General features: G+C 48.2%; 1 protein-coding gene across 2 annotated transcripts in view; it reads left to right on the top strand.

Moving 5' to 3' along the window:
• LOC115126219 (F-BAR and double SH3 domains protein 2-like) overlaps window positions 1-13,210 on the top strand; it is a 111,706-nt gene extending 98,496 nt beyond the window's left edge. For both annotated transcript variants that reach the window (XM_065000524.1, XM_065000525.1), the window contains 9 exons: window positions 85-189; window positions 2,409-2,567; window positions 5,450-5,584; window positions 7,234-7,317; window positions 7,453-7,630; window positions 9,808-10,016; window positions 11,870-12,041; window positions 12,655-12,725; window positions 12,874-13,210. In XM_065000524.1, coding sequence (XP_064856596.1) covers window positions 85-189; window positions 2,409-2,567; window positions 5,450-5,584; window positions 7,234-7,317; window positions 7,453-7,630; window positions 9,808-10,016; window positions 11,870-12,041; window positions 12,655-12,725; window positions 12,874-12,957 — 1,197 coding nt within the window. In that variant the 3' untranslated portion in view covers window positions 12,958-13,210. The remainder of the gene's footprint in view (window positions 1-84; window positions 190-2,408; window positions 2,568-5,449; window positions 5,585-7,233; window positions 7,318-7,452; window positions 7,631-9,807; window positions 10,017-11,869; window positions 12,042-12,654; window positions 12,726-12,873) is intronic.
• The last annotated feature ends 3,318 nt before the right edge of the window (window positions 13,211-16,528 follow it).

The following is a 16,528-nucleotide window of genomic DNA, read 5'->3' as shown; positions in this document are numbered from 1 at the left end:
CTAGTTGTTCATGTTGGTCCAGACTATCTTTAAAAACAAGATGTGATTTTAGTCTGTGATTTTGAAGTGTGTGTGTGCCGTTAGAGCCTGGAGGAGTGTGAGACACTGGGAGTCCCTCAAACGGAGCAGGGCCGGCTTGATCTGGAGCTGAAGATAGAGGATACCAAAGAGAGCATCCGCAAGGCTGAGGTTTGTGTTTGTTAGAAGAAAGGTAGACCTACAGGCTGCAGTATACCCTCTTTCCCCCAGCTCTCTAAGTACAGTTGTCTCTCCATGGATTCTCTCAGAGACAGCCTGTCAGACTGTGAATCAGATCAATGCATCTCCTCTCCTTCCTTTGATGTCCAGGCTGTATCACATCCGGCCGTGATTGGTCCCATTGGGCGGTGCACAATTGGCCCATCGTCTTCCTGGTTTAGCCGGGGTAGGCTGTCGTTATAAATAAGAATTTGTTCTTAACTGACTTGCCTAATTAAATAAAGGTTAAATAAAAAATAATATCTGTCCTCTCGGTCTCTGTGATTTCCCTCGCTCTGGCACCCCCTGCTGGCTGATGTAGTCATAGCGCCCACAGACAGAGATGAGAATTTCACACGGATTTGAACCACTCTCCACATCGCCCCTCCCTCCAACTCTCTCCACCTCCCTTTCTGTCCACCACCCTCCCATCTGTCTACCTCCCCTCCCTCCCCCCCTCTCTCCCAGCCCCCATTATCTCCTGCTGTCTGTTGAATGTCTGAGTCCATTTGGATTTAATGGGTCCTGAGGGGAGGAGCAGAGCCAGGACAACCAATAGTCTATGGTGGGTGGGGTCAGAGGAGGAAGCATTAGTGATGAAAGTGTACTCAATAATTAACAACATTCCACTTCCTGATACTGATCAGACATTAAAGAGCTTTTATCTCCATGAAAATGTACTGTAATGAGTTTATCTCCCTGTGCTTCCTTTGTACATACAGTACCTGTGAAAAGTTTGGACACACCTACTCATTCAAGGGTTTTTATTTATTTTTACTATTTTCTACATTGTAAAATAACAGTCAAGACAACAACACTATGAAATAACACATATGGAATCATGTAGTAACCAAAAAAAGTGTTAAACAAATATAAATGTATTTTAGATTTTAGATTCTTCAAAGTAGCCACCCTTTGCTTTGATAACAGCTTTGCACACTCTTGGCATTCTCTCAACCAGCTTCACCTGGAATGCTTTTCCAACAGTCTTGAAGTGGTTCCGAGATATGCTGAGCACTTGTTGGCTGCTTTTCCTTCACTCTGTGGTCCAACTCATCCCAAACCATCTCAATTGGTTTGAGGTCGGGCCAGGTCATCTGATGCAGCACTACATCACTCTCCTTCTTGGTCAAATAGCCCTTACACAGCCTGGAGGTGTGTTGGGTCATTGTCCTGTTGAAAAACAAATGATAGTCCCACTAGTCTCAAACCAGATGGGATGGCGTATTGCTGCAGAATTCTGTGGTAACCATGCTGGTTAAATGGGCCTTGAATTCTAAATAAATCACTGACAATGTCACCAGCAAAGCATCCCCACACCATCAAACCTCCTCCTCCATGCTTCACGGTGGGAACCACACAAGCGGAGATCATCCGTTCACCTATTCTGCGTCTCACAGAGACACGGCGGTTGGAACCAAAAATCTCAAATGTGGACTCATGAGACCAAAGGACAGATTTCCACCGGTCTAATGCCCATTGCTCGTGTTTCTTGGCCCAAGCAAGTTTCTTATTATTATTGGTGTCCTTTAGTATTGGTTTCGTTCAGCAAATCGACCATGAAGAAACTTTCAAAGTTCTTGATATTTTCCGGATTGACTGACGTTCATGTCATAAAGTAATGATGGACTGTCGTTTCTCTTTGCTTATTTGAGCTGTTCTTGCCATAATATGGACTTGGTCTTTTACCAAATAGGGCTATCTACTGTATACCAACCCTACCTTGTCACAACACAACTGATTGGCTCAAACGCATTATGAAGGGAAGAAATTCCACAAATTAACTTTTAACAATGCACACCTGTTAATTTAAATGCATTCCAGGTGACTACATCAGCTGGTTGAGAGAATGCCAAGAGTGTGCAAAGCTGTCATCAAGGCAAAGGGTGGCTACTCTGAAAAATCTAAAATATATTTTGATTTGTTTAACACTTTTTTGGATACTACATTTCATAGTTGTGATGTCTTCACTAATATTCTACAATGTAGAAAATAGTAAAGATAAAGAAAAACCCTTGAATGAGGAGTAGGTGTGTCCACTCTTTTGACTGGTACTGTACATACTACTTATCTGGGGTAGATTGAGTGTTGATGGGATAGATTGACTCCTCCAACGTCCCGTGTCAGTTATATTGATTACCAAGCAGCGTGTGTAACCTCTCTCACTCCAGACAGTAAAGCTGAAGGCAGAGGCTCGTCTGGACCTGCTGAGACAGGTGGGCGTTGCCGTGGATACCTGGCTGAAGAGCGCCATGAACCAGGTGATGGAGGAGCTGGAAAATGAGCGCTGGGCTACAGTAAACTACACTACCCACGATCCCTCACTCTCGGTGAGACACCTGCCCTCCCTCCCTCACACTACACCACCGTCCCTCATTTTGAAGGAAACTACCCACAATCCCTCACTACACTCCCTGCAATGCCCGTCTCCCACTACCTGTCATCATCACAGACAAATGTATATTTGCCACACGGCAGCCAAGGCATGCGTGTGTGGACTTCAGCACTTTGGTCCTGTGTGTGTGTGTGTTTGTGTGTGTGTGTGTCAGCAGGATGTTGAGGTAAGCAGTCTCTGCTCCTATTCACTACTTAACATTCTGTTCACATGATACTGCAGCAACCACCAGAGAAAGAGAGAGGGGGTGGAGAGAGAGAGGAAGTGATAGAGGGGGATAGAGTAGGAGGAGAGAGTGGGGAAAGTGATAATGGGAGAAAGTGGTGTGGATGACAAGAGTAACAGTTAGAGAATTAGTTGAGGGAGTTGTCTGTTCCCTCGGCCCAGTATTCATTTCACACCAGTGTGATGGAGAGCAAAGTATCTCCTAATCAATTAACCTTTCCCCCGAAGTAATAACTACTGGTAAGGTGACTGGGAATATGGCAGAATACAAACAGTGTAGTTATTCCCTCCGCAAGGCAATCAAACAGGCAAAACATCAGTATAGAGACAAAGTGGAGTCGCAATTCAACCGTTCCGACACAGGACGTATGTGGCAGGGTCTACAGACAATCACAGAGTACAAAAGGAAAACCAGCCACGTCGAGGACACCGACGTCTTGCTTCCGGACAAACTAAACACCTTCTTCTCCCGCTTTGAGGATAACACAGTGCCACCGACCCGACCCGGTATCAAGGACTGTGGGCTCTCCTTCTACATGGCCAACGTGAGTAAGACATTTAAGCGTGTTAACCCGGCATCCCTAGCCGCGTCCTCCGAGCATGCGCAGACCAGCTGGCTGGAATATTTACGGACATATCCCAGTCTGCTGTCCCCACATGCTTCAAGATGGCCACCATTGTTCCTGTACCCAAGAAAGCAAAAGTAACTGAACTAAATGACTGTCATCATGAAGTGCTTTGAGAGACTAGTCAAGGATCATATCACCTCTACCTTACCTGTCACCTAGACCCATTTCAATTTGCTTACCGCCCCAATAGATCCACAGACGATGTAATCGCCATCACACGGCACACTGCCCTATCCCACCTGGACAAGAGCAATACCTATGTAAGAATGCTGTTCACTTCACTGATCCTCAACACTGGAGCCCCACAAGGGTGCGTGCTCAGCTCCCTCCTGTACTCCCTGTTCACCCATGACTTCATGGCCACGCACGCCTCCAACTCAATCATCAAGTTTGCAGACGACACAACAATGACGATTACCAACAATGATGAGACAGCCTACGAGGAGGAGGTGAGGGCTCTGGGAGTGTGTGTGTTAACTGCCTCGTTCAGGGGCAGAACGACAGATTTTCACCTTGTCAGCTCGGGGGATCCAATTTTGCAACCTTACAGTTAACTAGTCCAACGCGATAACGACCTGCCTCTCTCTTGTTGCACTCCACAAGGAGACTGCCTGTTACGCGAATTCAGTAAGCCACGGTAAGTTGCTAGCTAGCATTAAACTTATCTTATAAAAAACAATCAATCATAATCACTAGTTAACTACACATGGTTGTGATATTACTAGATATTATCTCGCGTGTCCTGTGTTGCATATAATCTGACTGAGCATACAAGTATCTAAGTATCTGACTGAGCGGTCGTAGGCAGAAGCAGGCGCATAAACATTCATTCAAACAGCACTTTCGTGCGTTTTGCCAGCAGCTCTTCGCAAGCACAGCGCTGTTTTATGACTTCAAGCCTATCAGCCTAATGGCTGGTGTAACCGATGTGAAATGGCTAGCTAGTTAGTGCGCGCTAATAGCGTTTCAAACGTCACTCGCTCTGAGCCTTCTAGTAGTTGTTCCCCTTGCTCTGCATGTGTAACACTGCTTCGATGGTGGCTGTTGTGTTGTTGGTTCGAGCACAGGGAGGAGCGAGGAGAGGGACGGAAGCTATACTGTTACACTGGCAATACTAAAGTGCCTATAAGAACATCCAATAGTCAAAGGTTAATGACATACAAATGGTATAGAGGGAAATAGTCCTATAATTCCTATAATAACTACAACCTAAAACTATTGAAGACTCATGTTAAAATATGAAGACTCATGTTAAAAGGAACCACCAGCTTTCATATGTTCTCATGTTCTGAGCAAGGAACTGAAACGTTAGCTTTCTTACATGGCACATATTTCACTTTTACTTTCTTCTCCAGCACTTTGTTTTTGCATTATTTAAACCAAATTGAACATGTTTCATTATTTTACTTGAGGCTACATTTTTATTGATGTATTATATTAAGTTAAAATAAGTGTTCATTCAGTATTGTTGTATTTGTCATTATTACAAATAAATAAATAAAATTGGCCGATTAATCGGCACTGGCTTTTTTGGCCCTCCAATAATCGGTATCGGCGTTGAAAAATGATAATCGGTCGACCTCTAGTCCACACACACACACAGCTGTTGTTTTTCTGCTCCGATGGAGGTGTAGAGTTTAGTGATTTTCTGAGCTTTTTATCAGGAACATAGTGAGTTTTGAATACACACAGAGAAAAACACACACAGTTGTTCTGTCCTGGTTGGGTTGCTGTGTCCGACTCTCAATGGGGGCAGGCCCATATGCCACCTGAATCACCTGATCTCCCTGAGCCAATGAGATTCCCTGAGGAAAGGTAGAGGAGGGGTCAGTGCATAAAGGTTTAACATTGACGCCCTTCATATCACCTGACTCAGAAGGACAAGGAGAGAGAACTGGAGAGAACCAGAGAGAACCACACTGGATCATTTGGAAGTAGCTCATTGCGACGTGTCTGTGTGTAGGGCCCGGTTGATCTGGAGCGCTCGGAGGGAGAGGAGTGTGAGGAGAACATGGAGGTGTTTGATGACAGCAGCTCCAGCCCCTCTGGGACTCTCAGGAACTACCCACTCACCTGCAAAGTCCTCTACTCATACAAGGTAATACACGCACACACACACACACACACTGAACAACGTATTTGCTTAGCTGTGCTAGATAATGTATTTCCACACATTCTTTATCTAGACAGATTATGTAGCAATATGTACATTAAGATGAAAGTGTGTAAACGAGCTATGTAAGCTTGTTTTGTTCCCACCCGTCAGGTCAGGGTGCCCCCCCCATCAGGTCAGGTCAGGGTGCCCCCTCCCATCAGGTCAGGGTGCCCCCCCCATCAGGTCAGGGTGACCCACCCGTCAGGTCATGGTGCCCCCCCCATCAGGTCATGGTGCCCCCCGTCAGGTCAGGGTGCCCCACCCATCAGGTCAGGGTGCCCCACCCATCAGGTCAGGGTGCCCCACCCATCAGGTCAGGGTGCCCCACCCATCAGGTCAGGGTGCCCCACCCATCAGGTCAGGTCAGGGTGCCCCACCCATCAGGTCAGGTCAGGGTGCCCCCCCCATCAGGTCAGGGTGCCCCCATCAGGTCAGGTGCCCCCCATCAGGTCAGGGTGCCCCCCCATCAGGTCAGGGTGCCCCCCCCATCAGGTCAGGGTGCCCCCATCAGGTCAGGTCAGGGTGCCCCACCCATCAGGTCAGGGTGCCCCCCATCAGGTCAGGGTGCCCCCCCATCAGGTCAGGTCAGGGTGCCCCACCCATCAGGTCAGGTCAGGGTGCCCCCCATCATGTCAGGGTGCCCCACCCATCAGGTCAGAATCAGGGTGCCCCACCCATCAGGTCAGAATCAGAGGTGCCCCCCCCATCATGTCAGTGTGCCCCACCCAGCAGGTCAGAATCAGAGGGCCCCACCCAGCAGGTCAGAATCAGAGGGCCCCACCCAGCAGGTCAGAATCAGAGGGCCCCACCCAGCAGGTCAGAATCAGAGGGCCCCACCCAGCAGGTCAGAATCAGAGGGCCCCACCCATCAGGTCAGAATCAGAGGGCCCCACCCATCAGGTCAGAATCAGAGGGCCCCACCCATCAGGTCAGAATCAGAGGGCCCCACCCAGCAGGTCAGAATCAGAGGGCCCCACCCAGCAGGTCAGAATCAGAGGGCCCCACCCATCAGGTCAGAATCAGAGGGCCCCACCCATCTGAACACTGGTTTATATGTGACATTAGAGCCATGAAATATCAGTTGTCTGTATTGTCCATTGTTAATTATCCTCATTTTCACCTTTCTCCTCCCTTCTCCCCTTTCCTATCTTTCACTCGCTCTCTCTGTCTGTCTCTCTTTCTCTGTCTCACTCTCTCGCACTGTCTGTCTCCCTGTCTGTGTCTCTCCCTGTCTGTGTCTCTCCCTGTCTGTGTCTCTCCCTGTCTGTGTCTCTCCCTGTCTGTGTCTCTCCCTGTCTGTGTCTCTCCCTGTCTTTGTCTCTCCCTGTCTGTTTCCTGTCTGTCTCCTGTCTGTCTCCCTGTCTGTCTCCCTGTCTCTCCCTGTCTCTGTCTCTCCCTGTCTGTGTCTGTGTCTCTGTCTGTCTGTGTCTCTGTCTGTCTGTGTCTCTGTCTGTCTGTGTCTCTGTCTGTCTGTGTCTGTCTCTGTCTGTCTCTGTCTGTCTCCCTGTCTGTGTCTCTGTCTGTCTCCCTGTCTGTCTCCCTGTCTGTCTCCCTGTCTGTCTCCCTGTCTGTCTCCCTGTCTGTGTCTCCAGGCGTCTCAGCCAGATGAGTTGAGTATAGAGGAGCATGAGATGTTGGAGGTGATAGAGGATGGAGACATGGAGGACTGGGTCAAGGTAACAACAGCAATCAGACAGTAAACACAGTGTAATATAGTCCTCTTTCATTGCTTGACCATGGTTGTCCTTTAACACAGAGCTCTGTAATTAGTTAACGGTCTTAACATCCTGTTGTGTAATTGGTTGTTTCAGGCGAGGAACAAGAGGGGGCTGATTGGCTACGTCCCAGAGAAGTATCTTCAGTTCCCCACCTCTAACAGCCTACTGAGCATGCTCCAGTCTCTCTCTGCCCTGGACGCACGTTCACACACCTCCTCCAACTCCACCGAGCCAGAGATGCACACAGGCAGCATCAACGGAGACGCCAGCTGTAAGAACGCACACACACATGTACACACCACTACACACACACACATTCACAAAAACTAGGCAAATACAAAACACTCTCAAAGACTATAGAAACATTTTCAAATTTGTTGTCATATCAAGACAATGATGGAAACAGAATCCAGTGTGTGTTAACTCACCTCAATAGTAAACGTCTGAACCCAGTGTGTTAACTCACCTCAATAGTAAACGTCTGAACCCAGTGTGTGTTAACTCACCTCAATAGTAAACGTCTGAACCCAGTGTGTGTTAACTCACCTCAATAGTAAACGTCTGAACCCAGTGTGTGTTAACTCACCTCAATAGTAAACGTCTGAACCCAGTGTGTGTTAACTCACCTCAATAGTAAACGTCTGAACCCAGTGTGTGTTAACTCACCTCAATAGTAAACGTCTGAACCCAGTGTGTTAACTCACCTCAATAGTAAACGTCTGAACCCAGTGTGTGTTAACTCACCTCAATAGTAAACGTCTGAACCCAGTGTGTGTTAACTCACCTCAATAGTAAACGTCTGAACCCAGTGTGTGTTAACTCACCTCAATAGTAAACGTCTGAACCCAGTGTGTGTTAGTGTGTGTTAACTCACCTCAATAGTAAACGTCTGAACCCAGTGTGTGTTAACTCACTTCAATAGTAAACGTCTGAACCCAGTGTGTGTTAACTCACCTCAATAGTAAACGTCTGAACCCAGTGTGTGTTAACTCACTTCAATAGTAAACGTCTGAACCCAGTGTGTGTTAACTCACTTCAATAGTAAACGTCTGAACCCAGTGTGTGTTAACTCACTTCAATAGTAAACGTCTGAACCCAGTGTGTGTTAACTCACTTCAATAGTAAACGTCTGAACCCAGTGTGTGTTAACTCACCTCAATAGTAAACGTCTGAACCCAGTGTGTGTTAACTCACTTCAATAGTAAACGTCTGAACCCAGTGTGTGTTAACTCACCTCAATAGTAAACGTCTGAACCCAGTGTGTGTTAACTCACTTCAATAGTAAACGTCTGAACCCAGTGTGTGTTAACTCACCTCAATAGTAAACGTCTGAACCCAGTGTGTGTTAACTCACCTCAATAGTAAACGTCTGAACCCAGTGTGTGTTAGTGTGTGTTAACTCACCTCAATAGTAAACGTCTGAACCCAGTGTGTGTTAACTCACTTCAATAGTAAACGTCTGAACCCAGTGTGTGTTAACTCACCTCAATAGTAAACGTCTGAACCCAGTGTGTGTTAACTCACTTCAATAGTAAACGTCTGAACCCAGTGTGTGTTAACTCACTTCAATAGTAAACGTCTGAACCCAGTGTGTGTTAACTCACTTCAATAGTAAACGTCTGAACCCAGTGTGTGTTAACTCACTTCAATAGTAAACGTCTGAACCCAGTGTGTGTTAACTCACTTCAATAGTAAACGTCTGAACCCAGTGTGTGTTAACTCACTTCAATAGTAAACGTCTGAACCCAGTGTGTTAACTCACCTCAATAGTAAACATCTGAACCCAGTGTGTTAACTCACCTCAATAGTAAACGTCTGAACCCAGTGTGTGTTAACTCACTTCAATAGTAAACGTCTGAACCCAGTGTGTTAACTCACCTCAATAGTAAACGTCTGAACCCAGTGTGTGTTAACTCACTTCAATAGGTTCAAGCCTCATTGATTGTTCCAGAATTAAGTGATAACCCTCTCTCTCCTCCCCCTCCCCTGCTGTCCCTCTCCCCCCCCATCCCCTGCTGTCCCTCCCCCCTCCCCCCGCTGTCCCTCTCCCCCCTGTCCCTCTCCACCCCCTCCCCCTGTCCCTCCCCCCTCCCCCGCTGTCCCTCTCCACCCCCTCCCCCTGTCCCTCTCCCCCCTCCCCCTGTCCCTCTCCCCCTCCCCCGCTGTCCCTCGCTGTCCCTCTCCCCCTGTCCCTCTCCCCCCCCCCCGCTGTCCCTCTCCCCCGCTGTCCCCCTGTCCCTCCCCCCTCCCCGCTGTCCCTCTCCCCCTGTCCCTCTCCCCCCCTCCCCCCTGTCCCTCCCCCCCCCTGTCCCTCTCCCCCTGTCCCTCTCCCCCCTCCCCCGCTGTCCCTCTCCCCCTGTCCCTCTCCCCCTCCCCGCTCCCCCTCCCCGCTGTCCCTCTCCCCCTCCCCCGCTGTCCCTCTCCCCCCGCTGTCCCTCTCCCCCTCAGTGAGTTTTGTGAGGGCGTTGTATGACTACGCAGGCCAGGCGGATGAGGAGCTGTCCTTCCCAGAGGGGGCTGTCATCCGTCTACTCAACAGAGATACCCAAACTGACGATGGCTTCTGGGAGGGAGAGTTTAACGGACGAGTGGGAGTGTTCCCTTCTGTACTGGTGGAGGACCTGACGGAGAGCGGAGAGAATGGAGCACACACACTTGTAAACACACGCACCCACTTGAGAACAGAAACACACACACACACAAATGCACGCACGCATACACACAGCTACAGTACCAGTCAAAATGTTGGGCACACCTACTCATTCAAGGGCATACACTATACTTACATAAGTATGTGGACACCCCTTCATACACTATATTTACATAAGTATGTGGACACCCCTTCATACACTATATTTACATAAGTATGTGGACACCCCTTCATACACTATATTTACATAAGTATGTGGACACCCCTTCATACACTATATTTACATAAGTATGTGGACACCCTGTCATACACTATATTTACATAAGTATGTGGACACCCCTTCAAATTAGTGGATTCGGCTATTTCAGCCAGACCCGTTGCTGACAGGTGTATAAAATTGAGCACAAAGCCATGCCACCTCCATAGACAAACATTGGTAGGAGAATGGCCTTGCTGAAGAGCTCAGTGACTTTCAATGTGACAGCGTCATAGGATGCCACCTTTCCAACAAGTCAATTAATCAAATTTCTGCCCTCCTAGAGCTGCCCCGGTCAACTTTAAGTGCTGTTATTGTGAAGTGGAAACATCTAGGAGCAACAACGGTTCATCCGCGAAGTGGTAGGCCACTCAAGCTCACAGAACGGGACTGCCGAGTGCTGAAGAGCGTAAAAATCGTCTGTCCTCAGTTGCAACACTCAATACCGAGTTCCAGACTCTGGAAGCAACGTCAGCAAAATAACTGTTTGTTGGGAGCTGGGGGTTTCCATGGCCGAGCAGCCGCACACAAGCCTAAGATCACCATGTGCAATGACACACTTTGGACTGGTTTTAAGCTCGTTGCCATTGGACTCTGAAGCAGTGGAAGCACGTTCTCTGGGGTGACAAATCACCATCTGGCAATGCGACGGACAATTCTGGGTTTGGCGGATGCCCCAATGCATTGTGCCAACTGTAAAGTTTGGTGGAGGAGGAATAATGGTCTGGGGCTGTTTTTCATGGTTCGGGCTAGACCCCTTAGTTCCTGTGAAGGGGGAATCTTAATGCTACAGCATACAATGACATTCTAGTTGATTCTGTGCTTCTAACTCTGTGGCTACAGCATGACAAAACCCCCTGTGCACAAAGCGAGGTCCATAAGGAAATGGCTTGTTGAGATAGGTGTGAAAGAACTTACTGGCCTGCACAGAGTCCTGACCTCAACCCCATCGAACACCTTTGGGATGAATTGTAAAGCCGACTGTGAGCCAAGCCTAATCGCCCAAAATCAGTGCCGACCTCACTAATGCTCTTGTGGCTGAATGGAAGCAAGTCCCTGCAGCAATATTCCAACATCTAGTGGAAAGCCTTCCCAGAGGAGTGGAGGTTGTTATAGCAGCAAAGGGGGGACCAACTCCTTATTAATGCCCATGAGTTTGGAATGAGATGTTCGTTGAGCAGGTGTCCACATACTTTTGGTCATGTAGTGTATTTGGGTCTACGATGAAACATGACGTCCATTAATGTGTCTGTTTGGCTGTTATGTCTAGTTCTGTGATTGGTTTAGGAGTGGTCATATCCTTCCTGGAGTTTAACAGGAGTTGTTTACTGTAGATAACAGTGTGATTAGAACTACTCCAGTCCTCTGAGAATAACAGCTCTGTTATCTTGGTTTGGACTGAGTGCTAAACGTTTGTCGCCTGGCTCACTTCCTGTCTGTCGGCCTGGTGAACAATGATATGGAGACTGTGTTTTCAATGGTTTTGAATAAGTCTCGGTATGCAGAATCTGTGAAAGATGATTGACACTGTCCTCTAACCCCTAAATGTCTCTCTCTTTCTGTTTGTCTCCCTCTTTCCATCTTTATTTTCCTCCCCCTTCCAGATCTCTCCATCTTCGAGGCTGCCCTCCCTGCCACCCCTCCCTCTGTATGATCAGCCCCCGTGCAGCCCCTATGCCACCCCAGACACCCCCACCCCTCCACCCCTCCCTCGCTCACCCTCTGTCAACGGGGAACACAAGCCGCCTCCCACAGCGTACAAGGGACCCACTCACAGTAAGAGAGCGACCAATGCTGGGTTTTGTTTTTACACATGTAAGAAAGAGTAACATGACAATTACATACAGTCGGTAAGACTGTAAAATGAGTACATCTCTCTCTGCCTGTCTTTATCTGCCTGTCTTTCTCTCTGTCCCCTTCTCTCTGTCTCTGTCCCCTTCTCTCTGTCTCTGTCCCCTTCTCTCTGTCTCTGTCCCCTTCTCTCTGTCTCTGTCCCCTTCTCCTTCTCTCTCTTTCTGTCCCCTTCTCTCTCTTTCTGTCCCCTTCTCTCTGTCTCTGTCCCCTTCTCCTTCTCTCTCTTTCTGTCCCCTTCTCCTTCTCTCTCTTTCTGTCCCCTTCTCCTTCTCTCTCTCTCTGTCCCCTTCTCCTTCTCTCTGTCTCTGTCCCCTTCTCTCTGTCTCTGTCCCCTTCTCTCTCTTTCTGTCCCCTTTTCTCTCTTTCTGTCCCCTTCTCTCTCTTTATGTCCCCTTCTCTCTCTTTCTGTCCCCTTCTCTCTCTTTCTGTCCCCTTCTCTCTGTCTCTGTCCCCTTCTCCTTCTCTCTGTCCCCTTCTCTCTGTCTCTGTCCCCTTCTCTCTGTCTCTGTCCCCTTCTCTCTGTCTCTCTCATCAGATCATAGTTCTGCTCTGAGTCCAGTGTCTCCAGAGTTCACTCCCGACGGAGGCCCTAGCAAACTACGACCTGTAAGCCACCCCAAATACTCAACCTTTCAGCAGGCGTAGATCAAGGCCAGTATTGGGAGAAGCAGTGTGGATTTAAAGTCATTACTGCATGTAGATCAGATATGTGTTTAATGCCCCCCTCCCTCCCTCTCTCTCTCCCGCTCCATAGGTCCGTGCAGCCCCCCCGCCTCCCAAGCAGAAAACTCGCAAAAAAGCAGAGAAGACTGAGGAGGTGGAGATCACACTGGTGTGACAGACAGACATACAGACGCACAGCGCTGCCCTGCAGACCTGAGTGACTGAACTTTGAACTGGGCTTTACCTCTAACCTTTGAACCATATAACTCCCCCTTCTCTCCCAACACTGGGAATAACTCCCCCTTCTCTCCCCCTACCTCCCAACACTGGGACGAACTCCCCCTTCTCTCCCCCCAACCTCCCAGCACTTGGAAGAACTCCCCCTTCTCTCCCCCAACCTCCCAACACTGGGAAGAACTCCCCTTCTCTCCCCCAACCTCCCAACACTGGAAAGAACTCCTTCTCTCCCCCAACCTCCCAACACTGGGAAGAACTCCCCTACCTCCCAACACTGGGAAGAACTCCCCTTCTCTCCCCCCAACCTCCCAACACTGGGACGAACTCCCCCTTCTCTCCCCCCAACCTCCCAGCACTTGGAAGGAAGATGATTATGTCTCCTAGCAACAAGGAGCAGCAGCCCCTCCCTGCTCACCCCTCCTCTCCCTCTGTGTCAGACTGTCTGTTGCCTTAACTTTGCTCCCATCTGGCAGCCATTTTGAATGAAAGGAGGAAGAGCGGGAGGAAGAGGAGAATGAAAAGGAGACATGTTGAGGAGGAGAGTTGCTATGAAAGGGAGTTTTATCTGCTATGTGAGCTGGGATTCCCCTGTTCTTGCCATATATAGTCGTATCATACGTGTTTAATGTGGATTAGTACAGTACATTACTGTTGTCATAGGAATGTTTCATATTAGCCTAACCCGCTGATTGGAGTATCTATTTTATATGTAGTAGAAGTTGATCCGTATGTCAACCTGAAATAGCATTGTACATACAGTTAAAGGGAATGGAGAGATGGATGTAGGAAGGGAGAGTGCGAGAGAGAGAGAGGGGGAGGGAGGGAGGGAGGAACGGAGAGAGAGGGGGGGAGGAGGGAGGGAGGAAGGGAGAGAGGGAGGGAGGGGGAGGGAGGAAGGGAGAGAGGAAGGGAGAGAGGCAGGGAGGAAGGGAGAGAGGCAGGGAGGAAGGGAGTGGGGAAGGGAGAGAGGGAGGGAGGAAGGGAGAGATGGAGGGTGAGATGGAGGGAGGAAGGGAGAGATGGAGGGAGGAAGGGAGAGAGGGAGGGAGAGATGGAGGGAGGAAGGGAGAGAGGGAGGGAGGAAGGGAGAGAGAAAGGTGGGGCTGGATCCTCCCTGAACGTTCTCTAACACCTCCCTCCATCTCTCTCTCCTTCTCAGACAGACTGTTCTGTCTATCTGCAGTTTGTATGGATCAGTGGTAACCACACACACACACACACACACACACACACACATAGATAAGTCTCCTCAGCTTCAACCTCTGATGAACAGTGTGTGATTGTATCATTGATATGTATTTGTCAACAGGCAGTGCAGAGGAGACAATAGGAAGTGCTGTAAGAGATGGGGTCAGAGGTTTGGTGATTTACAGCTGTGGTTGTAACCCCTGGTCAGGCTTCTGTTTACCCTTCAGACATATATACTGATACCTGCATTTAATGCTTTACGATGACTGTTTTCTCTGACGGCCTGTCAGAATCAACCCCTGTTCTGGTTATGTGTTGGACCGGGTGTGTCTCTCTCTCTCTGCTGGAGTCTGAGTGAGGGGGATGTTGAGTGGAGAGAGACTGTATTTAAACGACTGAATGAACGAACCCAGAGGCCCATCCGAAAAGAAGGGAAGTAGAGAAGGGTGCAGAAAACAACATCACCACAGAGGACAACATGTCCAGAGGACAACATGTCCATAGGAGCTGCACCACAGAGGACAACATGTCCAGAGGAGCTGCACCACAGAGGACAACATGTCCAGAGGACAACATGTCCATAGGAGCTGCACCACAGAGGACAACATGTCCAGAGGACAACATGTCCAGAGGAGCTGCACCACAGGGGACAACATGTCCAGAGGACAACATGTCCAGAGGAGCTGCACCACAGGGGACAACATGTCCAGAGGACAACATGTCCAGAGGAGCTGCACCACAGGGGACAACATGTCCAGAGGAGCTGCACCACAGGGGACAACATGTCCAGAGGACAACATGTCCAGAGGAGCTGCACCACAGGGGACAACATGTCCAGAGGAGCTGCACCACAGAGGACAACATGTCCAGGGGACAACATGTCCAGGGGACAACATGTCCAGAGGAGCTGCACCACAGGGGACAACATGTCCAGAGGAGATGCTTTCTGACACCTTTTTGTGTATTCCTACTTTAAGACTGTAGCTTTTATTATTGAAACCAGGAAGTCTACGTTGTTTCAATCACAATTTTTTGTTGGTGTGATTTTGATTCCGCGTCCTGCCCACTAAGCAATTAATGGTATACCACATCCCTACCGAGCCACTAAAGTTACTGAGGAGGAAGAGGTAGATGTGGGAAAGGGTCTGACTTGTCTCACTTGTGACCTTTCGGTTTGACCCTTGAACTTTGACATATGATGTTGTGTAGATTTGGAAAGCACTTCAGGCTGATAAATTAGGTCCTAACATTTCACACAGCGATTGGCTTGCACATTTCAAACCTGCCACAATGATAGTTTATTTTACGGTGATATGCCCTATCGTATAGAAGATTCAACAACCTGTGAGGATACACCTTACCAATATCCATAACCAGCCCCTTCAAGCCTTCCTAAACCCAACCTAGGGAGACATCATAGCACTTTATTCCCTTTGATTGGTTGTATTCTCTTGTTTGTATTTCTGTTGTTTTTCAGTGTTGCCGTCTCATTCTGGCTGCACCTTCCTAACCTCTGACCCCTAACCTCTGACCCTAACCTCTGACCCCTAACCTCTGACACCTAACCTCTGACACCTAACATCTGACCCCTAACCTCTGACACCTAACATCTGACCCCTGACCCCTAACCTCTCTGACACCTAATCTCTGACCCCTATCCTCTGATTCCTATCCTCTGACCCCTAACCTTTGACCCAGCATCGTGTTCTACAGAAGCCAGGGAACCATTTGGTCTTGGAGGGTGAGGTGCTCCTTTAGAATGGTGTTATAAATGTTAAAATATATATATACATATATTTGATTTGAATTATGAAACATTTCTAAGGAATATTGAATGATTGTAGAGAGAATGTGTATTTGTTAGTTTTAGGTGGTGTATGAGCTTTGAGAGTGATTATACTGCGAGAGGAGGAAGGATACGATCCTATCTTTGCTCGGCTAGTTTGGTCTGTTCTAAACCACGCCCTCTCCTTGATCTCTCTTACATCTTCAGAATGTTTATCAAACTGGTTTTGAAGTTTATGGTTAACATCAATGTCCTCCATCTTGTCAGAAAGCTGTTCTCACCCACAGATCAAGCCAACACTTTTTATTACAATACGTGTGTTGTTATGGTTAATCTCTCTGGTCAAATATAACTCTGTAATCTTCCTCTATACAACAGTCCTGTGTCCCTGTACTTATAGTTTATTTTAGCTTTTTTTTATATATCTATTTGATTTTGTTTTGATTTGGAGATGTTTCCGAGCTGCTAAATCAGTGTAGTTGAACAACAGGCCTTCTCTCTTCTGAATGTTGCCATGGTGACAACATCGAGAACA

The sequence above is a fragment of the Oncorhynchus nerka genome, linkage group LG14 (assembly GCF_034236695.1).
Source record: "Oncorhynchus nerka isolate Pitt River linkage group LG14, Oner_Uvic_2.0, whole genome shotgun sequence".
NCBI classification, from domain to species: domain Eukaryota; kingdom Metazoa; phylum Chordata; class Actinopteri; order Salmoniformes; family Salmonidae; genus Oncorhynchus; species Oncorhynchus nerka.
Note: the sequence above shows the minus strand (reverse complement) of the source record. Positions and strands in the feature narration are given on the sequence as shown.